Source organism: Engystomops pustulosus, chromosome 4 (assembly GCF_040894005.1).
Source record: "Engystomops pustulosus chromosome 4, aEngPut4.maternal, whole genome shotgun sequence".
Taxonomy (NCBI): Eukaryota; Metazoa; Chordata; class Amphibia; order Anura; family Leptodactylidae; genus Engystomops; species Engystomops pustulosus.
In genome coordinates this window covers 80,868,805-80,896,029 of record NC_092414.1, presented here as the reverse complement: position 1 = coordinate 80,896,029, position 27,225 = coordinate 80,868,805, and the positions used below count along the sequence as shown (strand labels likewise).

At 38.8% G+C, this 27,225-nt stretch overlaps 1 protein-coding gene across 3 annotated transcripts in view; it reads right to left on the bottom strand.

Annotated features, from left to right (window-relative positions):
* The window catches only part of PTPRQ (protein tyrosine phosphatase receptor type Q), a 212,927-nt gene that overhangs the window by 23,082 nt on the left and 162,620 nt on the right, over positions 1 to 27,225 (bottom strand). For all 3 annotated transcript variants that reach the window (XM_072146492.1, XM_072146491.1, XM_072146490.1), the window contains 4 exons: positions 26,200 to 26,273; positions 23,193 to 23,292; positions 17,963 to 18,091; positions 6,977 to 7,021 (listed from right to left, as the gene is read on the bottom strand). In XM_072146492.1, coding sequence (XP_072002593.1) covers positions 6,977 to 7,021; positions 17,963 to 18,091; positions 23,193 to 23,292; positions 26,200 to 26,273 — 348 coding nt within the window. The remainder of the gene's footprint in view (positions 1 to 6,976; positions 7,022 to 17,962; positions 18,092 to 23,192; positions 23,293 to 26,199; positions 26,274 to 27,225) is intronic.

Sequence of the window (27,225 nt, the reverse complement as noted above, 5' to 3'; positions counted from 1 at the left end):
GTGTATGATAAATGTCCCCCAGAGAGCACATGCAGTGCCATATACAGACATACAGCATATATACACACCATACACCAAATACATACCATACACCATATTCACATACAGTCTATACACATCATAGATACACACATATGCAGCATACATATATTGAATATAATATGTACTTAATGGTGCACATCCTCCATTCTTTAGTGTCAGGTTGGATGATTGGGCCCCATGACTTTGTGGGCCCCATAGCGGCTTCTACCACTATAGTTATGTCCCTGCATGCACCATAAGAAGTCTCAAAAATTAAAGAAAAAGGCAACCCAAAACTTTGATACATGTGTCCCAGTGTCTTACAACAAAGTGACCTAATCATGCACCAATTCACAAAATATAGGACATATTACTTATATTTTGAGGTGAGGGAAGGGGTGTGGAGCACTCACTCCCCCTCCCTTCTCCATTCAGCCATTCACTACGCCAGGGTTATGGCCCGTGTGAACACACTGCCGTGTCCCGTGAGCAGCGAGAACCAAGGCAGTAGGGCTATACAGTACAGTTCATCTATTTTCCTGGAATAGCCTTTCATTTCCTTCTGACATGGTATATGCAGCAGAATATAATTTAGAATAATAAAAGAGGCAGTAAACCCCTTGTTAAAAAGGAACTCTGTGCCCACTGTGACCTCTGGAGGAACTCTCTAGTACTCTCTGGACATTGGTAAATTACTGAACTTTAGACCTAGGCTAAAATGATCAACTGTAAAGTTTCTGCTATGAAGATTTATTGTTAATTCTTGTTCTATTTTCGACCCCCCCCCCCCAAAAAATGTCTGGAATTACACTAAATACAGACAACCCCAGGGTTACGTACAAGATAGGTTTCTTGGGTTTGTACTTAAATTGAATTTCAATGTCAGCACTCATTGAAGTAAAGAGATTTCAATACTATAATGTGGACATTAATTTTATCGTACCATTTTCTTTATGATATTTAATTTGAATTATAGATTTTTTTTTAATTAAGTACAACTTGACATTGAGGTGAAGTATTAAATTACAATTTTAGAGCGACATAGAAACATTGGTGAAATCCAGTTTTCCAAACATAAACAATGATCTTGTTAGCTTCCCATACATTTCCTTATTTTTAAACATTGCTGAAATGGTAGAATGACCTGTACATCCTGGAGGTTGGGATTTTACTAAACAATATCTGCTGAAAGATGTATCATGGCTGTTGTTTTGACATAGGGAGTATGTTGGCCACTGCCACAAGGTACAGATATGAACTCCTAAAATTCTATGAGAAATATGAAAATATAGTAGTAAAGTAAGGTAGTGCAAATAAAATGTACAGGCGGTCCCCTACTTAAGAACACTCGACTTACATACGACCCCTAGTTACAAACGGACCTCTGGATATTGGTAATTTATTGTACTTTAGTCCTAGGCTACAATGATCAGCTGTAACAGTTATCAAATGTGTCTGTAATGAAGCTTTATTGTTAATATTGATTCTTATGACAACCCAACATTTTTAAAATCCAATTATCACAGAGAGACCAAAAAAGTTCTGGCTGGGATTACAATGATAAAATATACAGTTCCAACTTACATACAAATTCAACTTAAGAACAAACCTACAGACCCTATCTTGTACGTAACCCGGGGACTGCCTGTATCTATAAATGAAAAAGAAAAGAATACTAGTTATAAATGAAGATGACTATGACATTAATTAGGGAATTTCATACTTCACCTCAATGCTTAGAGGGTATGTAGCCCAATAAACCTTTGCTGCCACATTCTACTCATTTTATGCTGATTAATATAACTTGTCAGCAATCTGCTCAGTTATGCAACATGCCCTCTCAACAACATTTACCCCATACCCCACAAAAACACTTGCTAATTTGAGCCCTTCTCCCATTCAGAACTCTCCCATGTCATGAGTAACCAACCTGGGTTAAAGATTCCTGATCCTGAACGGTCAACAGACTGAGAGTCAACAATCCCTTTGAGACCTTAGTCACCTACTTCTGAAAACATTTTATACTGTGTCGCCTGAATTTCCTTTTTTACCCCAAGGTACATCTGCCCATGTTGAGGGCCTCCTTAAACTAGGCAGTGATCTTCAATTTTGTGCTTACTATCCACCTATATACCTACTGAGTGTGGATTTGGAAAGATTTGCAAAATCTTTGGCTAACAGTTTGCATTCAATCCTACCTTAGCGCATCCACAAAGACCAAGTGTGAAAAGAGCTGTGTAGGAAGGCCCAAAACAACACCCTGAAAACCATAGACATAATGCAGTATGCTGAAACCTATAACTCATGATGATCTTTAGACACCAAAAAGGACTTTGATAGGATCTCATGGCCCTCTCTCAGACAGATCCTTTCTAACATTAGCCTGGCCCCAACATTTCCTGCTAAGATACTGTCCCTATATAACAATCCCTCTAACAGGCTAAAGATGTATGGCAATTTTAGCTAACATTTTTATTCAACCTTTACAAATTCCTAGAATGACCACACACCACCACCTTCAATATGGCCAACTTAAACATTTCTGTGATTCACTGAAGTAATATTCATCACTGTCTTGGCCACTATCCTTTTCCTCCACTCCCTACACCTTTTTTTGAATTTAAAATGTTGATCTCCTATGGTGCCAATCTATCATGCCTTGTACACCACTGTATACAATTGAGTACAATGCACAGAATTAAAATTGGTACTTTTTGACCATTTTGCCACTTGCGCCACTTTTTAAAAAAGGGCAGGGAACAAGATGAGTATGGCCTTGGACAGCCATACTAACGATAACTTGCACCCGAAAACTTTCTGTAACTGAATTCTATGCCAGCTAAGGATTTAAAAAAAATATTTATTCCTTTTTTGCTTTAAGATTTTAAGGTAAGTTAATTTTTATACAGTTTTTTTTTTCATTAGATCCTGCCTGACCTTCCAGGAATATAGCACCCCACTACTGCAATGTAGAGTGTTGGCCAAGATTAGTAAAATAATTACCTCTGACAATCAACTGACCTAAAGGAGTCAAGGGCTGGGTCAAGTCTCCTACCCAGTTCCCTCCACACTGTCATTATAGTACAGGCCACGTGTATGGAGGAGAGTAGGATAGAACTTTTGGCTTTCTTATTAGGACAAAAAAATAGCACAGTTGAGCCAAGCAGTTAAATAGGTTTTTGTTAACTGATGGACAAATTCGATAAAGGTTGGTACATTTTCCTGGTGCCATATTAGTGAAAATATCTGTCTGACAGTGGATTTTAATGAAAAAGGACCTACAATCTTATGCGTGAAAGTCTATGAAGAGCCCTTTATGATAGTAATTTTTAAGGTTATCCAAATATTCTGGCAACAGCCAAAATATTCTAGACACATGGAAATGGTCTGCTTTGTGTCCCAAAAATAGATATAAGGTTCACATTTCATCTATATAGAATTTGTACACATCAGATTTGCTTTATTTTTGTATCTATCAATATTTATGCACACAGTAAGCAAAAACCCATGACAATAAGTGACTGGTTCTAAACTAAATTGTAAACTCGAAGTCCCACTTCTGCATTTTTTGTTCTGAAGGTTTTTAACAAAAATCTTTCTCACTGATATCTGCCTCCTGTATTTGCTCTGAAGCTGAGTCAAATTTAATTTACCCACAGTCCCCATAATATCTTATGTATTCAGGTAATTCAGTAATTTAACAGCAAATCCAGTAAAATCCCTACAAGTAAATCAAGTGAACACTGCATAGTGTACATACAGGATGTATATTATGACTAGCCTGGCATGGACCATGAATTAGGCGTAACAGCCGAAACGCGTTGGTCCATGGGTTGCTCTCCTGGACATATGCTCTTGATGTTACTTTTTATGCATTATTTTCAATAAAGAAGAAATTTTAACCTAAGGCACGCTTCCTGAATGTGCGGATGAGTGCCAAGGTCGAGCCTCCCTTTCCTTGTTTACAGAATGGTTCAACAGAGGTTGTCAGCACAAGCAGGGGCAACAGCTACTTCAGGACCGGGTTAAAATAAGGAGAATAGCCAAGCAACTGCTGGATATAGATAATATAACAGGCAAAGTTGCTGTACATCCCTATTGATTTGTAAAAAGAAATGTTACAGTTGTGCTTTAAGATAAAAAATGTGTATTCTTCTGCTAAGCTGTTTTTTCAATGGCAATGCAGTTTAAAGGATGTGGAGAGAAGGTTTGCATCCCCTTTCTTCCTGCTTTCACAAACTTTCTTTTTTAAGAATTGGCAATTGGTTACATTCCACCGATGTGCAGCACCGTCCTATTCTTTGGGGTCCCGGGGGAACAGCATAGGTTGCATTTTGGAAAAAAATGTGCTTTTTTAGGAGAAATACATTTTTAGGGGCATTTAATAGTTGGTAGAAAATGAAGCTTGCATGCAATAATAGGAACTATTTACCAAGAAATTCAAAGTATATCCACATTAGTCTTTATTTTTATCTACTGATAAAAATATGAATGTGGCAGGTGCAAGATGAAAGCTAGTACCTGCTACTTGTGTCTCTAATATAGCACCACTTCCTGTGCTCAAATTAGTGAGCAATAAGCATCTGTCAGAAACACATTGCCAATTAAGAAGCATCACATTGCTATCCTTTGGGACAGAACAAAGAAATACAATGTCCCACAGATGAAAGCAGTTGCCAAGTGGAAGCTTGTTGCTGGCTACATATGTGTTTAATCTTCAGACATTTGTTCAAAAGGATAGAGTTTGAATGAACAATGAAGGATGAGTGAGCGGAAGAACTTAAGACAACATAATATACAATGTTGCTCTAGTTACTTTAACCCGATAAGGACCTGGCCCTTTTTTGCTTTTGGGTTTCCATTTTTCACTTCTCACCTTTCAAATGCCATGACTTTTTTCCCCCCATTTACAAAGTTGTACGAGGGCTATCGTATGCAGAACTAATTGAACTAATTGTACTTTCTAGTGTCAGTATTCAATGTATTTAATGTACTGGAAAGCTGAAAAAATCCACATGCAGACACAAAAACACAGTTTTGCCATTCTTTGCATTTATGGCTTTTACTGTAAGGTCTAAATAAAACATCTCATTTGATTTTTGGGTCAAACAATCAAGGAGATACCATATTCATTTAGTTTTACTACCTGCAAAAATAAATCTTTCAAGACAAAAAAATCTTGCCAAAGTGCTATACTGTAAGGCCAATAACTTTTTCATTATGGCGGTGTAGGGTGTCATTTTTGAGGGACAAGCCTACTTTTGCATTGCTACCAAACTGGGGACTAAACTACTTGATAACTTTTATATCAAAGTTTTATGTGTGGTGAAATAGTGGCAATTCAGAAATTGATTAAAGATTGTTGCACACAAACATGGATGCCAGGTGTGGTGCACATGGATAAGGCAAGTATACGGCAGAAAGTAGATTACCGGTCCTTACTTCAGCTCAGGTTAACTGCTTATTATCTCACAAAGATATGAGTACGTATAGCAGGACCAGTAATCTTTATCAACTGCTACATAACTTTAATCACACCGAACACTTATATAGTAAAGAACTGGGTGTTAGCTGAAGGTGTTTGCTGCATGTTGGAGCAAATACCCACTGTGTATGGAGAGGGTTCAGTGATATTTCTCCATACACCCTTATTGACACCATGGCATAAGGGATTAAAGCATATACATCATTAGATAAAGAGACAGTTGAACTTCTTTTTCTTTCTCAGTAGGATATTTATAATATAAGAAGTTTTGAAAATCTGCATTCTATATTTTATACCCAGGGTTTAACTAGAAAATTCAATTTTATTACAAATAATTCAAGGGAGTCTACTATTTTACCAAACATCATTATCTGTTGGTAGCATGTTGTGAAAATAACCATTATGATTTCAAAAATATGATATTACATGCTTTTTAATAAATATATTATTTCTATACAGTGTTCCGTTTTAGAGAAATTTCCATTTTAATATGTATGCTAATGAGGAAGGTGTACCAGGTTTGTATCCTTGGCACTTAGAGCCTTGACACTTGGACAACCAACCCCCCCCCCCATCAGATGAGCGGGAGATTTGTCTTGATAGATGCATGGGTAGACAACAGAAGAAGACAGAAGTGATTTAAATGGGTATAGCAGTGCTCTGTGTGCTGATGACACAACCTTGGTGCACCAATTATCGGATTAACACAAAGATTAAACCATGAATTTCTCAGAAACTGCATTATAGACAGAAATAATAAAGGTATTTTAGAAATCACATTGAATTTCTCTTCAACAAACTGCCAGCTTGGTTGGTGAAGGTGGTAGACTCCCTTTAACTGCTACTTTAACAATTGTAATAATAAATAAGGAATCTTTATATACCTATCAATGAAAAATGATAGCTGTTGAAAACAGCTGTTTTTTACACTTCTGAGCACTTTCTATTTGAAATTGTTACTTTAGAAAATGTATTAAAGTTTTAACTTCAAAGAGTGTAGCTATTAATAGCTAGTAACATGGCACTCTGTCGAAGGAAGGCAGTTTCCATGTCACAATTATTGGTAAGAACTGTAAATGAAATTATTGCTTTGTGGACAAACAAGCAAATGATAAAAGACAAACCGTTTTTTTCTCTTATGTAATATAATACACTTCAGCTATAACATATAATGGACCTTGATACAATGTTATCCTAATATGTTAACACAGGCATGTGTATGCATAGTATATGGTTAATGTTCATTCTTCTGGTTGCATTTGATAAATACACATATTTTAATATAAAAAATTATATCATCTATAATTCTTAACAATGTTTATTAAAAGGGAAAGGATTGGGGATTGTGTCTTAACCATATACTATCTTAAATGTAGTGTTACCATCTAAGCCTCCAGTGGAAAATGCTTGATGGAAACACAAGATCAATTGACACCTGAAATGCACACAACTAATCCATTACTGACTTACTGGATGACATATATGTCCTTGCGTCTAAAGAAAAATGAAGAATATCTGGAAGCAAAAATTAATGAATTACCAATGTGGACTGCTATCATAATAATGTTATGAAACATTACTATAAAATGCACTTACGAATAATCAATTAACTTGATAAACAAAAATTTCTAGATCATACTGTATTTTGACTGCTCGGCTTCTATGAAGAAAATATTTACCCTAAAAGACAATTTCACCACATTTGATTACGGTAAATTCTGGCTTTCAGTATGTGGGAAGTATCTAAATTCATTTTAGTTTTGTCTATATAGAGGGCTTGGTGTTCTTACAACTGTAAAAATGTATTTAGAGATTAACAAATACTAATCCTAAAATGTCTTTTAATGAAATTAAAAGGCGAAGATTTACTTTAACGCTGTAAATACATTCAGATTCAAAATCAGTTTGCACAACGACTTTTGATAAAAATATTGGAAAGTGAAATTTTCAACAAATTACGCCTAAAACTACAATGAATGCAAGCTATTATGATTATTTCTGTGAAAATAACTTGTTTCTCAAATTGCAAAAATGTCAAATTGCAAAATCACTGTATACATGAATTATGCGGTCATTAAGATGAATGTAAATAATTTTGTTGCAGTTATTAGCAATTATACTGTAGCATTTTTATCTTGAACAATTGGAATATAAGTAATGCACAAGGGCTTTCCTTATCACTGCTATGTACAACCTGTTGATCAGTAAGAAAATGTGTAAATAATGACGACATGAATTCTTTTTCTGGATCTTTATGGGGTTGTCTAGGATGAAAAAGAACATAAATGTGTTCTTTACAAACATTGTTGAATCCAGATAAATTGTATTTGGTATTTTATCATCATACACAACAATGTTACAGTGTTCCCTACCCACTTTATGGACATATAGTTCTGTTCTCAAACTGTAGAAAGATTTTTGAAAGATAACTTTGAAATTTTGTGTGAAGAGGCGTCTTTGTGCACCCATGTTGTTGCCCTTTTTCCTGGTGCATCTCTCTGTAATGCTTCCTCCTCATTATACTGTCTGACACAGCCCAAGACATCATACTATTTAAAGGGAACCTGTCACCACATTTGCACATATACAGCCAGTGATAGGTTTCTATAGAGCCCTATTCTCTTACTAACAACCATCTTTTAGCTAAAATTTGTTTCGCTTACATCCACATTAATCACCTTTTATCTTTTATCTACCTGGCATCAGAGGGGGTGTATCCTGCTCAGCCAGACCCTCCCATCTCCTCCTCATGCCTTACGCCTCTTTACTAGTTCATGTTGTGTGAGCAGGGTGACATCTCAGGTCCTTTAACCTCTTAACAATACCAAACTGTACCCCATGAATGTATCTGACCACATGAAGTCACAGCAACTTCTATGGACTTCTACTCCTTTCCATCCTCCATGTGGGCTGCTGTGATTTCATGTGATCACATACATGTTGTACAGTTTGCTACTGTTAGAAGGCTAAAGACCTGTGATGATGTCACTCTGGTCACATGACATGAATGTAACACAAGGCAACGTGTAAAAAAATTGACACACAATATTTCCTATAAGTAAATACAGCTTTATATGTCTGTAGTTGAATATTATCAGACAGTCCCTAAGTACAAGGGGGCAAAGAAGGGGTTTGAAGAGACACAATAATGGGGCATGGTTCACTCAGAGCCTGCAGACATGAGTCAGAAAAGCAAAATTGTATATTAAAAAAATGGCTGTAATTAAGATACAGTGCCCCGCTAGCAGCCAATTTTAGGTGATATGGGGAGGACTAGTAACCCTTCTTCAGCAGGCATTGTTAGTCAGGGGGGTAAAATTCTGATTAATACACACATTGCTCTGACATCACACAGTGTTTATGGCAAATAACCACATGTGCTGCACTCAGCATGTCATGAGCATGAGTTGGTGTGATTGCCTTAAATGCATATACAACAAGCACATTGGCATAGTCTGGACAAGTTTTCTGGTCTAGGTTATAATAAATTTGTCTGGCAAGGTAAAAAATCTAAGGCAGTGCTGGACTGTAGGGGCGTTACAGAGAGCTGCTCTGGGAGGAAGGTCAAAAAATGCCTATTTACTTAATACTGCAGAAGGGCTCTGTTACATTGTGGCAACAGTTGGATATCGGTATTCACTATTCAGCTTCTTGGATGCCCTCACATATTGTAAAAACATACTAGGGGGCATTTATTATGCCTTGTAGGACAGTTTTCTGGTGCACAAGGTGGGAAAAAGTTACAATTCCTGGTGCAGGAAACTTGGACTTTTTTTAACCTTTTCCACTCTTCACAATATAATTTTTTAAATTGGGTATGGTGGGGCACCAAGCAGGCCCGAGCAGGGTCAATCTGGTTGGCTAAATTTACTATGGCCTGCGCCAGGCTACTTCCACAGATTATAGCTGAAATCTACACCAGGCTGTACCAGGCATGAATTTCATTTTGGTTCTCTGGAATTTCTAAGTCCCTGGAACCTCTTTGTAAATCCTGTGTTTTGTGCACTGGTGCAGGAATTTTTAAGATTGACCACAGTGGGGAAAATTTATCATTAGCTCATGTGTCAGAATTATCATAGTGGCTTAGACTAATTCGGTTTGCAGCCAGATCTTGTGCAGTGAGCTCTGCAGATTTTTGTGGCAGATAACTTATAAAAAAGCATTAGCAAAGCGAGTGTATGAGCTTGGCGGCGAGTGTGCATTGATCTGAAGTGTGTGCAGTGTCTTAAGTGTGACTTACGTTTAAGGAAGGAGTACTTTTTGGATCCAGCAACAAATAGATAAGTGCATCTACATTTTTTATTTCCTGATATTCATTGTGTGATTTTTATTGCAACCAAGTAGATCTGAAGGTATTTTACTTGCATAATCTGTATATTGTGTGGGGGGTATAGGGAGGCATTCACCTTGCTTATTTAGACAGTATAGTCACAGGTGCTGCCTAATAAATAGTGGGGTGTGGCTATCTAATTAGCAGCCTTTATATACTTCTGTGGTCAGTTTGTTTGGTGGTTTGCAGCCAGATCTTGTGCAGTGAGCTCTGCAGATTTTTGTGGCAGATAACTTATAAAAAAGCATTAGCAAAGCGAGTGTATGAGCTTGGCGGCGAGTGTGCATTGATCTGAAGTGTGTGCAGTGTCTTAAGTGTGACTTACGTTTAAGGAAGGAGTACTTTTTGGATCCAGCAACAAATAGATAAGTGCATCTACATTTTTTATTTCCTGATATTCATTGTGTGATTTTTATTGCAACCAAGTAGATCTGAAGGTATTTTACTTGCATAATCTGTATATTGTGTGGGGGGTATAGGGAGGCATTCACCTTGCTTATTTAGACAGTATAGTCACAGGTGCTGCCTAATAAATAGTGGGGTGTGGCTATCTAATTAGCAGCCTTTATATACTTCTGTGGTCAGTTTGTTTGGTGGTTTGCAGCCAGATCTTGTGCAGTGAGCTCTGCAGATTTTTGTGGCAGATAACTTATAAAAAAGCATTAGCAAAGCGAGTGTATGAGCTTGGCGGCGAGTGTGCATTGATCTGAAGTGTGTGCAGTGTCTTAAGTGTGACTTACGTTTAAGGAAGGAGTACTTTTTGGATCCAGCAACAAATAGATAAGTGCATCTACATTTTTTATTTCCTGATATTCATTGTGTGATTTTTATTGCAACCAAGTAGATCTGAAGGTATTTTACTTGCATAATCTGTATATTGTGTGGGGGGTATAGGGAGGCATTCACCTTGCTTATTTAGACAGTATAGTCACAGGTGCTGCCTAATAAATAGTGGGGTGTGGCTATCTAATTAGCAGCCTTTATATACTTCTGTGGTCAGTTTGTTTGGTGGTTTGCAGCCAGATCTTGTGCAGTGAGCTCTGCAGATTTTTGTGGCAGATAACTTATAAAAAAGCATTAGCAAAGCGAGTGTATGAGCTTGGCGGCGAGTGTGCATTGATCTGAAGTGTGTGCAGTGTCTTAAGTGTGACTTACGTTTAAGGAAGGAGTACTTTTTGGATCCAGCAACAAATAGATAAGTGCATCTACATTTTTTATTTCCTGATATTCATTGTGTGATTTTTATTGCAACCAAGTAGATCTGAAGGTATTTTACTTGCATAATCTGTATATTGTGTGGGGGGTATAGGGAGGCATTCACCTTGCTTATTTAGACAGTATAGTCACAGGTGCTGCCTAATAAATAGTGGGGTGTGGCTATCTAATTAGCAGCCTTTATATACTTCTGTGGTCAGTTTGTTTGGTGGTTTGCAGCCAGATCTTGTGCAGTGAGCTCTGCAGATTTTTGTGGCAGATAACTTATAAAAAAGCATTAGCAAAGCGAGTGTATGAGCTTGGCGGCGAGTGTGCATTGATCTGAAGTGTGTGCAGTGTCTTAAGTGTGACTTACGTTTAAGGAAGGAGTACTTTTTGGATCCAGCAACAAATAGATAAGTGCATCTACATTTTTTATTTCCTGATATTCATTGTGTGATTTTTATTGCAACCAAGTAGATCTGAAGGTATTTTACTTGCATAATCTGTATATTGTGTGGGGGGTATAGGGAGGCATTCACCTTGCTTATTTAGACAGTATAGTCACAGGTGCTGCCTAATAAATAGTGGGGTGTGGCTATCTAATTAGCAGCCTTTATATACTTCTGTGGTCAGTTTGTTTGGTGGTTTGCAGCCAGATCTTGTGCAGTGAGCTCTGCAGATTTTTGTGGCAGATAACTTATAAAAAAGCATTAGCAAAGCGAGTGTATGAGCTTGGCGGCGAGTGTGCATTGATCTGAAGTGTGTGCAGTGTCTTAAGTGTGACTTACGTTTAAGGGACTTAAGTTTGAGGGGCTTTAGCAGGTAACTTCTGTGTTACTTTGACTGTAAATTCTTCTTTCTGTGCATATTTCTATTGTAATCCCCATTAGAATAATGGACTCCATAAGTGGAATTGCTACACGGTGTACATCCTGTGCCATGTATGCTTTCCTTGAACAGCCGTTCGAGGGGGAATACTGCTGTGTGGGGTGTGTGAAAATTGCTCATCTGGAAGCCCAGATTCTGGATCTAAATGAGCAGGTTTCAAGGCTACGGGCAATTGATAATATGGAACGAAGTTTGCTGCTCCTGGAGCACAAACTCTCTGGGGAAGATGGTTGTGGGGAGGGAAGTATGGAGGTGCAGAGTGAGGGGGCAGCTAGTTGGGTAACATGTAGAAGGCGGGGTAGAGGGAAGAGTTGTAGAGAGTCTAGTTCTGATCTGGTGCACCCCAATAAGTTTGCCAGGCTGGCGGATGAGGGGGATATCAGCTCTGGGGTAGCAATGCTGCAGAAAGATGTGGCCGCTAGCAACCAGGGGAATGTCTGCTCCAGTAAGAAGGGTAATGGGAGCACAGGCAATGTCAGACAGGTGCTGGTAGTGGGAGATTCGATTATTAGGGGAACACACAGGGCAATCTGTCACAAAGACCGTGCATACCGAACAGTGTGTTGTTTGCCGGGTGCTCGGGTTCGGCATGTTGCGGATCGGGTTGATGGATTACTGGGAGGGGTTGGTGAGGAACCAGCGGTCATGGTCCACATTGGCACTAATGACAAAGTAACAGGTAGGTGGAAGGTCCTTAAAAATGATTTCAGAGATTTAGGCCATAAGCTCAGGGCAAGGACCTCAAAGGTAATTTTCTCCGAAATACTGCCTGTACCACGTGCCACACCAGAAAGGCAGCGGGAGATCAAGGAGGTAAATAAGTGGCTCAAAAGTTGGTGTAGGAAGGAGGGGTTTGGGTTCATGGAGAACTGGGCTGACTTTTCTGTGGGCTACAGGCTCTACAGTAGGGATGGGCTTCACCTCAATGGGGAGGGGGCTGCTGTTTTAGGGGAAAAAATGGCCAGAAGGTTGGAGGAGTGTTTAAACTAGAGACCTGGGGGGAGGGCAACTACACTTGTGCAGGGCAAATAGACGGTGTACATAGAGAGCTGGGAAGAGCCATAGTCCATGGGGGAGGAAGGGGGGCTGGAATGAGATTGGGGAATAAGGACAAAAGGAATACGGACAGGGAAAACCATATAAAGTGTATGTGCACAAATGCCAGAAGCCTCACAAACAAAATGGAGGAACTGGAACTCTTGATGTTGGAACGGAAATATGATATAGTGAGTATCAGCGAGACATGGCTGGACAGTAGCTACGACTGGGCTGTTACTATAGATGGTTATAGTCTTTTTAGAAAGGATCGTATAAATAAAAAAGGGGGAGGGGTTTGTTTATATGTGAACTCTTGCCTCAAGCCCGTCTTGCGAGATGACATCAGTAACGCAAATGTGGAGTCCCTATGGGTGGAGATAAGAGGAGGGAAAAATAAAAATAAAATATTACTAGGGTTTTGTTATAAGGCTCCAAATATAATGGAGGCAGCAGAGGAAATGCTGATAAGTGAAATGGATGCGGCTTCAAAGCATGGTGAAGTACTTATCATGGGGGACTTCAATTACCCAGATATTGACTGGGGGGCAGAAACCTGCAGGTCCTTCAAAGGTAGCAGGTTATTGTCAACAACAAAAGACAATTACCTGTCGCAACTAGTCCTGGAGCCAACAAGAGGGGGGGCACTGCTGGACCTTATCCTTACCAACAGACCTGATAGGGTATCAAAACTACAGGTTGGGGGGAACCTGGGGAATAGTGATCATAATATCATTGATTTTGTATTACGCTTTACTAAGCACGTTAGTGAAGGGGCAACCAACACTCTAAACTTCAGGAGGGCAAATTTTCATCAACTAAGGGAAGACCTTAAAGGCATAGACTGGGATAATGCTCTCAAAGACAAAAGCCCCCCCCCCAAAAATGGGACTTTTTCTCATATATTCTGAAAAAGTCCTGTGAGAAACACATACCTTATGGGAAAAAGCATAAAAGGAACAAGAAAAAGCCTATGTGGCTAACTAGTCTTGTAAGGAAAGCAATAAGGGAGAAAGATAAGGTGTTTAAGGTGCTAAAACGTGAAGGTAGCGATGAGGCATTACAGGATTATAGAGAGAAAAATAAATCCTGTAAAAAACAGATAAAGGCCGCAAAAATAGAGACTGAAAGAAATATTGCCAGGGAGAGCAAAAATAATCCCAAATTATTTTTCAAGTATATAAATGATAAGAAACTAAAAACAGAGAGCGTGGGTCCCCTTAGAAATAACATGGGGGTCATGGTGGAAGGAGATGAGGAAAGGGCCAATCTACTGAATGTCGTCTTCTCAACTGTCTTTATCCAGGAAAATCCCCTGGTGGAAGACACAATGAGGAATAATGTAAATTCTTTTTATAATGTCAACAGTTTAACACAGGAAGAGGTACGGCGCCGCCTCGCAACCACTAAGATAGATAAATCACCTGGGCCAGATGGCATACACCCCCGCGTTCTGCATGAATTATGTACGGTGATAGACAGACCGTTATTTTTAATATTTGAAGATTCACTGAGGACTGGTTATGTTCCACAGGAATGGCGCATAGCAAATGTGGTACCAATATACAAAAAAGGATCAAATACCGATCCTGGAAACTACAGACCCGTAAGTCTAACTGCTGTGGTGGGGAAAATATTTGAGGGGTTTATTAGAGATGCTATCCTGGAGTATCTCACTGTGCACAACCTTATAACCCAGCGTCAGCATGGGTTTATGAGAGATCGGTCCTGTCAGACTAATCTGATTGGTTTCTACGAGGAGGTAAGTTCAAGACTGGATCTGGGGGATGCTGTGGATGTTGTATATCTGGACTTTTCAAAGGCATTTGACACCGTGCCACATGAAAGGTTGGTATATAAAATGAGACTGCTGGGAATAGGAGAAAATCTGTGTATCTGGGTAAGTAATTGGCTTAGTGATAGAAAACAGAGGGTGGTCATTAATGGCACATTCTCAGATTGGGTTGATGTTACCAGTGGAGTGCCACAGGGGTCAGTATTGGGGCCACTTCTTTTTAATATTTTTATTAATGACCTTGTAGTGGGTTTACACAGTCAAGTTTCAATATTTGCAGATGATACTAAGCTGTGTAAAGTAATAAATACTGAGGTCGATAGTTTAGCATTACAGAGGGATTTGTGGAAGCTTGAGGGATGGGCAGAGAAATGGTTGATGAGGTTTAATGTAGATAAATGTAAAGTTATGCACTTGGGCCATGGAAACAAAAAGTATAATTATGTTCTAAACGGTCAATTACTTAGTAAAACTGAAGCTGAAAAGGACTTGGGGGTATTGGTGGATGGTAAACTTAATTTTAGTGACCAGAGCCAGGCGGCTGCTGCTAAAGCAAATAAAATAATGGGATGTATCAAGAGAGGAATAGATTCTCATGATAAAGACATAGTTTTGCCCTTATACAAATCCCTGGTCAGACCACACATGGAATATTGTGTACAGTTTTGGGCACCAGTATATAAAAAGGATATAGTAGAGCTGGAACGGGTGCAGAGGAGAGCAACCAGGATTATTAGGGGAATGGGGGGACTAGAATACACTGACAGATTACAAAATTTGGGATTATTCAGTTTAGAAAAAAGACGACTGAGGGGAGACCTCATTACAATGTACAAATACCTGAACGGACAGTACAAGGATCTCTCCAAAGATCTTTTTATACCTAGGCCTGTGACCAGGACAAGGGGGCATCCTCTACGCCTAGAGGAGAGGCGATTCTACCATCACCATAGACAAAGGTTCTTTACTGTAAGAGCAGTGAGACTATGGAACTCTCTGCCGCAGGAGGTTGTTATGGCCGACTCTATGTACATGTTCAAGAGAGGCCTGGATGACTTTCTGGAGAGAAAAAATATCACGGGTTATGGGGATAAAACATTTATTTAATTCTTGAAGGTTGGACTTGATGGACTTGCGTCTCCTTCCAGCCTTATATACTATGATACTATGATACTATGATAAATCTGGCTGCTGAGGTGTTCAGGTTTGCAGTGGATTTGTGAGCAAACACTTTTAAACTACACAAGCAGGGGACTTAAGAGGTTGGCATGGAAGTTTGTGTACAATTCTCTGGTCGGAAGGGGAGAGGGTGGTGCTGTGCCATGCTGTGGGCTGGTGAGCGCCATTATCAGGTCAGACCAAGCATAAAAGAGCCCTGTTGGCTCATTTATTAGAAGGCCTCAGCCGCATTTCGGGGGCAGCATCATAGGATGGCACAATTAGAGCCAGTGTATGACAAATGCGCCCTCAAGTATATGTAATGGGCACATACCCCAGAATTTCTGTGGCCTATTTGAATGGAAGACACAGCATGGTAGAAATTTATGTTGCTGTGATTTCCAGAATTGCCTCCTGAACCTACATGCAGCATTATGTAGATACAGTGCAGTAAAGAAACATTCATTCTAGAACTCATTTTTAAGGTGCTGGATGGTTAATTACTAGATTAGTATGTGACAATAAACTTAAAGTATCTTGCACGGGAACATAAAATTTTGACAAGGATGATACTGATAATTTGTGTAATCAAAATAACATAGCATTTTCTTACTGATTGAGTTATGTACTATGCTATTGCTTAGTGCAATTGTACAGACATGCCTGAAGTTTATTCAATTTGTTATATACAAACAGTTTCACGCTTCTTTTTTAGTACACACTTTTGAAATCAAGCCTTCAAGTGTTTACTCAGAAGACATGATCTTGTTTAACAGCCCACCAGGTACTTGTTGGAATAGCTGTATACAGTATCATTCCACAACATTAACCCTGCTTAGTCAGATCCATTAGAAGTCAATGACTCAGAGCATTAGGGCACAGAAAATGACCTTTTTCAATAGGTGGTCATGAAGCAGGACTAATGTGCTCAGAGGAAGGCTCCTGAAGAGCGTTTAACATGTCATTTAATACTTTTGCAAGGTTATAAGCAAGTGATAAAAAATTATTGTCATTGTATGGTTTCTTTTTTGCACGAGTTTGCCCTTTTTGTTAAACAGTTGTTCTTTTTTGTAAGGAATTTTGAAAATCATATCCAAAATATTGATCCATTTTGAGTAGAATCCTCATTATATGAGTTTATTTCCACATACTGGTCATCCGGCGGCTTTCACTGTGTTTTTTTCAAATTATTGCAAGCAGGGCAAGACTTTTCCATATGTATGAATGAATTTGAATTTTTATTTAAAATATATAATATATATAGAACAAACATATATTTTAAAATTTCAGTTGTCCTGGATATATGAATTTGAACAACTTTGTAATCTTCCCATAGGGAAAATCCTGAATAGGACTGAAGTAATGTTTAAAATTATTATGGGCTTTTAGCATGCCATGTAACTGCATAGGGAGACTTTGCCAATATGGCAAGTCACCTTACAGAGATTTTGCCCCCAAAATGCTGCCTTGCAGGTGTGTGGAGACTTACAGCCATTGATACTACACTGGGGGATTCTGGGAAATATGCATATATGTTTTCCAAGATGAAATAAGGAAAACATTAGTTACCCCCATAATATCTAGCAGGTTTAAAGCCAAACCAGTATATCTATTCCAGAAGGAACAAATCCCCACTGTTTCAATATGTTTGCCTCTTTTTAGTATGTATTTCATGTTTCCCATGTAATCGGATAAGCAGGAATACTTGTACTTACCGCATACACATTAAAACCTCAACAAGTCCATAAAATTTTCATGAAACTCAACTGGATCAAATAATTAATGTAATTTAATTTTATGATGAAAATATAAAAGAGTACATGTAACATTACAGTAAGACATGCTGATATCCATACTTAGTCTGTGGAGATGAAGGTTTAAGGAGCTAAATTCTACTTATGGGGTTTGAAAGACACAGGTCAGCCTTTGAAAGAGGATATTACTGACCTGTGTAAATAAGAGCAGGACAAACACTTCCAAACAAGTATAGGTCATGGTGGGGTCATGGCTGGTGACCTCTTGGACTACTGTTTTGTCAAATGAGTATGCTTACCGTGTTAATCTCTCATCCTTTAGCTCCAAGTCTGCCACTGTGATTAACTGGTCTAGTTTGAATTTGGTATCAATAATCTCGGCATCTCGTGGGGAGTACGTGCCCCCCTCTTTTTGCTTCTGTCTAATTCTAAAGGAGGAAAAAGATAGTTTTAAAAAGAATGCATTAAAAAATATTGATAGATAGATTCTAGGCTACAGAAAAGTAACTAGTGGGTCAATCTATACATTCAGTCACCTGGACATTATAGCAAACCATCATGATCAGTCCTAGTGCCTAAAGTCTCACACTTGACTCCTCAATAAATTCCCTATTTAACCTATTACTTTAAAAATATGTATATGAACAGTTTAATTTATAAAACTACAGTTTGGTTTTGAATAAAAAATTTTTAACAGCTCCTTGCACTTCCCCGGTGGCTGAGTGGGTAACACTTCTGCCTTGCAGCGCTGGAGTCCTGGGTTCAAGTTCCACCCAGGTCAACATCTGCAAAGATTTTTTATGTTCTCTCCGTGTTTGTGTGGGTTTCCTCCCACACTCCAAAACATACTGGTAGGTTGATTAGATTGTGAGCCCCATGGGGACAGGGACCAATTTGGCATGATTTGTGCAGCGCTGCATAAGCGCTGTGCTATATAAATAAAGAATTATTATTATTATTTCCCCAGTATTAGCAGTATTAAATTCTAGCTTTATTGAACCCTTTCGATCAACCTAGAGAATAGTGCACTGCCATACCCACAGAATGCCAGACCAAGCTCACAGCGCCCCCGTGTATTCACTAGGGGGCGGACCGAGGAGGCGGTGAAAGCCGCATAAAGCCTTGCAGTCACTGCCAGCCTATGGTGTGGGAGGTGCGGTCTGGGGAAGAAGCAGATGAGAGGGGAGAGCCTTGGATCCCCCACATCATGAATACAATGGACCACTGTAAGATTATATTTTCTCTCAGCTAAAGGAACACAGTATTATGTGCATAATGAAATTGTACTTGAGTTACTCACATTCATCCTGAATCATAATTTTTTTTGTTTGGGGACACCCTGTATCTCTAGAGCCGAGGTATGGCTATGGGTAGCCGCTGCGCACCCATGTTTGCTTACCTGTACCTCGGTTTTTGGGAGGAAAGGGAGGTCTTCGGTGAGGCAATGATGGAGTATTTTCAATATGTACCATTGTTCATAGATTATGTCCTATTGAAATGGACATCTTCTATTGAAACCTTTGAATTATTTGTCAAAGTCCTTAATGTGAACAATTTGGAACTGACATCAGAAATCAAGGAGAGTGAAATTACCTTGCTTGATTCACAGATCATGAAGGCCTACAATTGTGGTTTAGAGAAATCAGTGTATCGCAAGTAAACCGCGACTAATAATCTATTACATGCCGCTTCTCTCGAGAAAGGGATCCCTAAGGGGCAATTCCTCAGGATGAGGAGAAACTGCAGCACCATATCAGAGTTCCATCAGAGAGCGAAAGATCTGACGGATAGATTCAAGGACCTACAAAAATCCTGAAAGATGCGTACCAATAAGCATTAGCTACGGATAGAACGTTGTTGCTCACACCAAGGCAGAAAGACCCGAAAACTTGGGATCTCGCATCATAGGGACCTATGATGACTGCCACTGGGAAATAAGAGAGATTTTCAAAAATTATTGGGGAATTCTTAAATCAGATGAAATAACTGCCTCCTTAATCGCTGAATTTCCATCTATAACATACCGAAGGGAAATGAACCTGAGGGATCATCTGGTCCACAGCCACTTCACTGAGGTCCAACAGGAAGGCACCTGGCTCAACAGGGTCAAGACATGTCGATGTGGACACTGCACTGCACGTAGTCATTTACGAACGGGCAACACCTTCATGAGTGTTAGCAATAATAGACAGTATAAAATCAGAGACTTCATAAACTGTAGTTCTGAGGGGGTTGTCTATTTGGCTATGTGCCCTTGTCCAGCAAATTATGTTGGCAAAACCAGCAGGCCCTTTCGGAAAAGAATTCAGGATCATCCGAAGTGAAGAATTGCAGTGGACCTACATTTTGGACACTGTGAAACCTAAAGGGCTTAATGTCTTTATCTCATATGTACTGTACCATTAATGGAATCACTGCAGTATGTACATAAAACAACGTGGTAACTTTTCCCTGCATGGGTTTTCCCAAGAAGAATAAAGAGAAATGATTATTTTTTCCTTTTCTCCTCCTGACTAGAGAATACTTGCATTTTCTAAGCAGTATTTAGATTGTCGATTAATGATTGTTTATGATGTATAACCATCCAGTCTTCATGGTATGGTGTGAGGTGACTGTACACACCATGATATTCCCAGTAACACTATGGGGCAGATTTGTCAAGCAGTCTGAAGGTCAGAATATTTCCAATTGCCCATGGCAACCAATCACAGCTCCCCTTTAAAATATTCATGAGCACTGGTGAAATGAAAGCTGAGCTGTGATTGGTTGCCATGGGCAACTGGAAATATTCTGACTTTCAGACTGCTTGATAAATCTGCCCCTATGAGTCCTTCCACAAAGGGTAGGTGTTCTCCTTATGGATAGATTGCCAATTAAGGCCACCTTAAAGGCATGTGGAGACTTAAAGCCATAGATGGCGTAGGATTATGCCAAATCAGTATATCTATTCCAGAAGGAACAGACTCCTCCCAATTGTACAATACTATATCTTCAGACTTCTTGTAGGTCATACTTAGTGTTAAGGGGACTGCCTTTCAAGGTAGCAAAAGGAGACATTGTTTTCCATTTAACACCTTGGAAAACGTTTTTGGATACTTTCCACAAAGGGCTAACATGAGCTATCCGGACCAATATAAGGGGTGAGGGGGGTTTCCTCACTCACTGTTGTTGACATTGTATAGGGACGCCTTCTACGTCACCTGACCGGATGCTTTGGCCGACCCAGCGGTCATGTGACTAGCAGGGGGCGGAGCATCTGAGATTGTCAGTATGCTATTGGTCCATCGAAAAGAGCCTTGGACTGACCTCCTGATTGGAGGATAGGAAGGGGTGTGTGATAAGGGGATCCTTATAAGGAACAACACTCTGAGCCTGACAGCATGTCATAACATCGGCTGCAAGCCGTGTAGCTTAGCCTATCAATCTATTCCTAGCCAGTCAGTAAGGGAGGAATGACTGAAAAGAATGAATGTGCTGTGTAATAGATCACAAGCTACAGGGACTCCAAAGTGATTCTGGAGCAAGCAGTGATAGAAGAACTAGCAGTACAGCAGATGAGGCAGCTGTCAGTGTCATGTCAGTAGTGGAAAGACTAAATATATGCATTCAGTGTGGACAGTGAAAATTGTGGCTATTATTTGGAGTTGGATGCATGTGGACACTGCACGTGGCTTTTATAATCTCTCTATAGCCTTAAGTCAGCAACATCACTGACTGCAGGGGAACAATCTTTGTGATTATAATGACCTAATAATAAGAAACCTTAGTAGAGTGGGTTATACGGAGTAGGGTGTGATTATTCCCTTAATGACCTGGCCTTTTTTTGTTTTTTCATTTCTATTTTTCACTCCCCACCTTCAAAAATCTATAACTTTTTTATTTTTCCATGTACAGAGATGTGTGATAGCTGATTTTCTGCGTAACACATTTCACTTCATATTGATGGTATTTAATATTTCATGCCATTTACTGGGAAGCAGGAAAAAAAATTGCAAATGCAGTGAAAATGGTGAGAAAACGCATTTGCGCCATTTTCTTGTGGGCTTGGATTTTACAGCTTTCACTGTACGCCACAAATGGCATGTCTACTTTATTCTTTCGGTCGTTGTGTTTATGGGGATACCAAATTTGTATAGGTTTTATAATGTTTTTATACATTTACAAAAATTAAAACCTCCTGTACAAAAATATTATTTTTGATTTTGCCAACTTCTGGCACCAAAAATGTTTTCATACTTTGCTGTACGGAGCTTTGGGTGCTGTCATTTTTTGCAACTTTTGATGATGTTTTTATTGCTATCAATTTAAGGACTGTGCAACCTTTTGATCACTTTTTATAGATTTTTTTATATTTTTCCGTATGTTTTCAGTTACGGAGTTAAACGCAGTGAAAAAACGTTATTATATTTTGATATATCGGGCATTTTCTGACATGGTGATACCTAATGTGTTTATGATTTTTACCGTTTATTAATATTTATATCAGTTTTAGGGAAAGAGGGTGATTTGAATTTTTAGTTTTTTTTATTATAATTTTTTTTTTTAACTTTTTTAAAATTTTTACTTTCCCTATTTTTCAGACTCCATAGGGCACTTTAACCCTACGTTGTCTGATCGATCCTATCATATACTGCCATACTACAGTATGGCAGTATATAGGGATTTTCCTTCTCATTCATAATTCATATATTAAAGGGGTATTCCCATCTGGGCATTTACATTTAACTAAATTAATTTGCCTTATGTAAACATTTCTTCAATTGGATGTTAATTAAAAAAAATGTTCCTGTGTGAAGATAATTTCTCATAAATGTAGCCATGTTATCCCTTAGAAACCAGATAGCTTCCTCGGATACGACCACGTCACACTCTTGCAGCGGTGGCCAGACTTGCGCTATAAAGTCCTCCCTGACCACCAGGATTCAGCAATCATTACCACAGGACGGCTGTGCGACATGTAGTAACTCCCGGAAATTTTATTTACAATAACCTTTTGTTTCTTTGTGCACTCAATTCATCAGAGGTGGCCGTATCCGAGGAAGCTATCTCGTTTCTAAGGGACAACATGACGACATTTATGAGAAATTATCTTCACACAGGAACATTTTTTTTAATAACATCTAATTGAAAAAAAGTTTATATATGTCAGATTAATGAAACTGAATGTGAATGCCCAGATGAGAATACCCCTTTAACCTTAATCAGGACAAAAAGGTCAAAGTGCTAAATCACTGTTTATTACGATTCTCAAATACTGCCTAGCACTCTATAATCTTATATCAAAGTTAATCAACATACTTTACTAACAATATTTTTTTTTAACAAAGTCTTTTTTTTTTATGAAACTTTTTTTGATTAAACAAGCAATATTTTCTCATGTACTGTAATTTATTTCACTATTTTCTTCTACATTCTCCAAGAAACTGTATCACATATGTCAACCTTAAAAACCTAGTTTCCCTTCTTATAAAGTATAAAATACCGTTTTATATTCGATACTCGTCTATATAAAAAAAAGTGAGATCTTACCTTGCAAAAGCATAAATTGCTGCTACGAGTAATATAACAGAAAGCACGCACAGCGTAACTGATAGGATGATTTCTACAGCTCTTTCTGACAGTCCATCAGCTAAAGAAACAGAGATGCAAATAAGAAACAAGTTGTTTTCAGATAAGGTTTGGTTTACAGCCAAACGGTATGTATTAAATCTACCATCAAAATCAAGCATGATAAACTAGGCACACATACTCATAGATTTAAGCACTGTGACTGTGGTCATAATCTCATATTTGCTATCCATTGCCTCCATCCTTCAAAAATTAACTTATACAATTATGCTAATGAGCCTAAAAGACTACTGTGACAGTTTCCAGAGCCCCTCTGTGCTGCTAATTCACAGGCTGTTACAGTGTGCTGGAACCTCCTGTGCTGGAGCGAGATTACAACAGTCAGAGAAAGGAATGCTGAGGGAGCAGAGGAAGAGGGGAGACATTGTAACAGCTTGTGAAGCGTCAGCACTGAGGAGCTCTAGTAACACCGCAGGTAGCCTTTCAGCCTCATTGGCATAATTTTAAAAGTTCATTCTTAAAGGAAGGAAGCCATAGATATCAAATCTAAGAAGATTACAACAGTCACAGTGCCTGGATCTATGAGTAAAATGCTTCATTTTGATTGTAAATTTCCTTTAACATTTTTATTCATAATTCATAATATGTATCAGACTAGGAAATGAAAAACAAATGTGAACTTGCAAAGAACACATCATCTGAATGATCAGCAGCTACTGTCTCACATTATCACACTTTTCAATCTAGAACATGGAATATTTATTATCCTTGGAAAACTGCCTCATACACTACCCCTAGGAATAGTGCTTACTCTTCCTACGTATATGTAGAATCTAAGATTTCCTATCACTTATAAACTTAGCTTTTACATTAAACAGCTCTGAATGTGTAAAAATGTCTTGACATTATTCCTATTTCTGAAGTTACATTTACCCTAGAAATGAATGAGAAACATAAACAGTAAATAAAAGGTTGCTCACGATGTTTGTCAGTCTGCAGGATTTTTCTGCATGTTCCTGAAACAAACAGCCTTGTACAAATCCTGCAGAGAACACATTGGTTAATTTCCTGCTGATCTGTTCCATTCTGGGCTTGTAACCTCATGAGGGATGGGAATTAACGATATTACAGTACTATTGCGATTAGAAGTTTTTGGCAGGGGAAGGATACTGCTACAGCTAGTTGTCTTACAACCAGATATATGAGTATGGCTAATCCCATCCTGGAAATATGTATTTGCATATTTCCTAATGGATAGCAATGACATGGGTGAAATTTCTGAACTATTTTGTAGTTCCATGTCCTACTTGCCTTAAATGAACCCATTGTGTAACTTAGGCACAAAGTTGCTTACAGTACATGAAATACAGACTGTATAGTGGCCACTTCCACGCAACATCCCCCTTTCTGCTCCCTGGAAACATTTTCTTGCATAAAACCATTCCTTGGTGCAGAAAAAGGTTGGGGACCACTATTCACAATATTTTGTCAATGATTTTTGGAGGAGACTACTTAGTTCTAAACTCTATATGATTGTTAGAAGTGGTTTCTCTTAAAATATAAGAAACTATCTTATGTTAGAGCACACTAATTCGTGTAAATGCCAATCAGACCACATATATTGGTGTTGGACAATTCTAATTTCCGAAAAGTTACAACGAATGTCCCAATTTGAACCTGCTGGGCTAATATGTAAATTATGTAGCAGTCCCCTCACCCAAGCCATCAGACATGTATAATAGTCCAGGTCTCCTCACATGGAGAATAGGGGCGAACTTATGACCTTCAAGCTACCAAAAATCACTGCCATCTCTGTATTAGATATATATTGACCCATGGTTACAAAGCATAGTATGATGATGTTCCATATGTGTTTTGTCTAAATTTTTTTCATACTATGTCATAATTATTTTTTGTAGAATTCACTAGACCTTATGGAAACAGATCAGCCATCAGGGGAGCAATGAAAGCAAGGTTAATCCTATTAAGTAGCGGGAGAGTTAGTAATGAATGGTGCATTGGCCTCTTTCCGTTACTGGCAATGGGATTCACAATCTTGTAACAATACCACTGAAATGCCTTTGATGTGTTTTGAAACATCTGTAAAATGCCCTTGTACTGGACAGCCCTTCTCCAGAAATGCACAAAGAGTAAACATAAAAAAGATTGTAACAAGGACATAGCTTTTATGGCAATTTATATAGTGGAAGTCAATAAAAGGCACAATTATTTCCAATAGGTAATAAACATGAATAAAAACATAGAGAACATCTATAATAATGTTGGAAACAACACCTTATGTCTATATGTCATTTAGTATTGAAGCCTTTTCTACTGGGTAACAAGAATCTCAGCAAAGGGTCATCAAAATAGAATAGATATTGGGCAGAGAGGCAAAATCTGGAAACAATACAGGTGTTTTGTGCCAACATTGGGGAATTGTTTTAAAAAAAAACATTGAAAGATTAAATAAACATTAGGATGGTGAATAATGTCAAAAAGGTGAATTCAAGCCTCAACTGTACTGTTTGACCTAAAGAACTTTTTTATTCATGCTGAAAATTAATTTTGGGTGATTTATCTCTGCAAGTCAAAATCAGTGCAATATAAACTTTTAAAACATTTAAACAAAATCAACAAAGGTTAAATTCACTCACAACATTGCCAAGACAGATACACAAAAACATACACACAACATAAGCCATAAACTTCACACTATTAAATGACTCCTAGGGAACATGAGATCCGCCATTGTGGATGAGTCCACAATATAAATGATGCTTTAGTCCATTTGCATGGTCAATATTCCAATCTCTTCTATGGTACTAACTATATCCTTCATGGAAATTAATGGGGGGGTGATGCACATGCTCTCTACTGTAGCGCTGCCTGAGGGGAATTGTGCTATTTGAGAACTTTTAGTAATTAATTTTACATGAAATCAGACATACTCAATTGACTCTCTTACCTAAGGTTTTGATGACCTCTGAGTATTCTGAATCTGTAAATTGTCCTTTTATGTTTGTAGCCCGAAATTTAAACCTGTGCAGAAAAAAAAAATGAAGCCAGATCAGCCTCATTATTTTAGAAAAAAGCAGACAGACAGCACACTTACGTCTTTTTATCCACTTAATCCATTTATATATGTGTATATATATATATATATATATATATATATATATATATATATTGTGGCAGGGTGGCTGCCACTAGAGAAGCTTTTGGGCATAAAATGTGCATTTTGCCTTATGAAAAGCTGAGTAGAAGACAGACCTGGAAAAGGTGGGTCTGTCTAATTAAGTTGACTAGTTTTCAGCTGGAGGGGCTGCACTAATACATGGGGCAGACTTCACACTGGGCTCCACCCTGGGGAAGAGACAGGCTACGGCAAAGGCCTGTGGAGCGGTGGCAGCGAACTGTTGCTGTGTTTTTGGGGTGGCTGGCAGTAGGCCAGCACCAGGTGAGGTAGGGAACCTTGATGTTTAGTTAGTGCCGGAGAGGCTTAGGTGTTATTTTTATGTTTTGAGTTTGTGTACTGCCAAATAAAGCTGGCTGAGGCCAGTCTTAACCTTACTCACATTGTGTGAATTCCCTGTGTGTGCTGGTCGTCTGCTTAGGAGACGACGATCCCCGGAGCTAATCTCCTACATATGGTGGCGGTATGCTGTGGCATGGAAATCAGCACACACAGCGAGATTTAAAGGGCCAGTAACCCTCATGTGAGAGACTGTTGTTCCTGCTGCTGGAGGCGCTGTGGTCACGGGAAGATTTGTCTTGGTGTGAGAGATATACAGAGACTGCTTGTTTGCTGTGGGAGTAATCACCATGGGTCCGATGGATGAGTTCCAGAGACGCTGCCGGCAGATGATGTGGGAGGACCTTGGAATGCCAGAAGCCATTCGGGTTATGGAGACCCCAACTGCCAAGGCGAGCGGATCCCAGCCGATGGTTCGAGATGTCTGTGATCGGTCTGCAGTTCCTGAGGAGAGGTTGC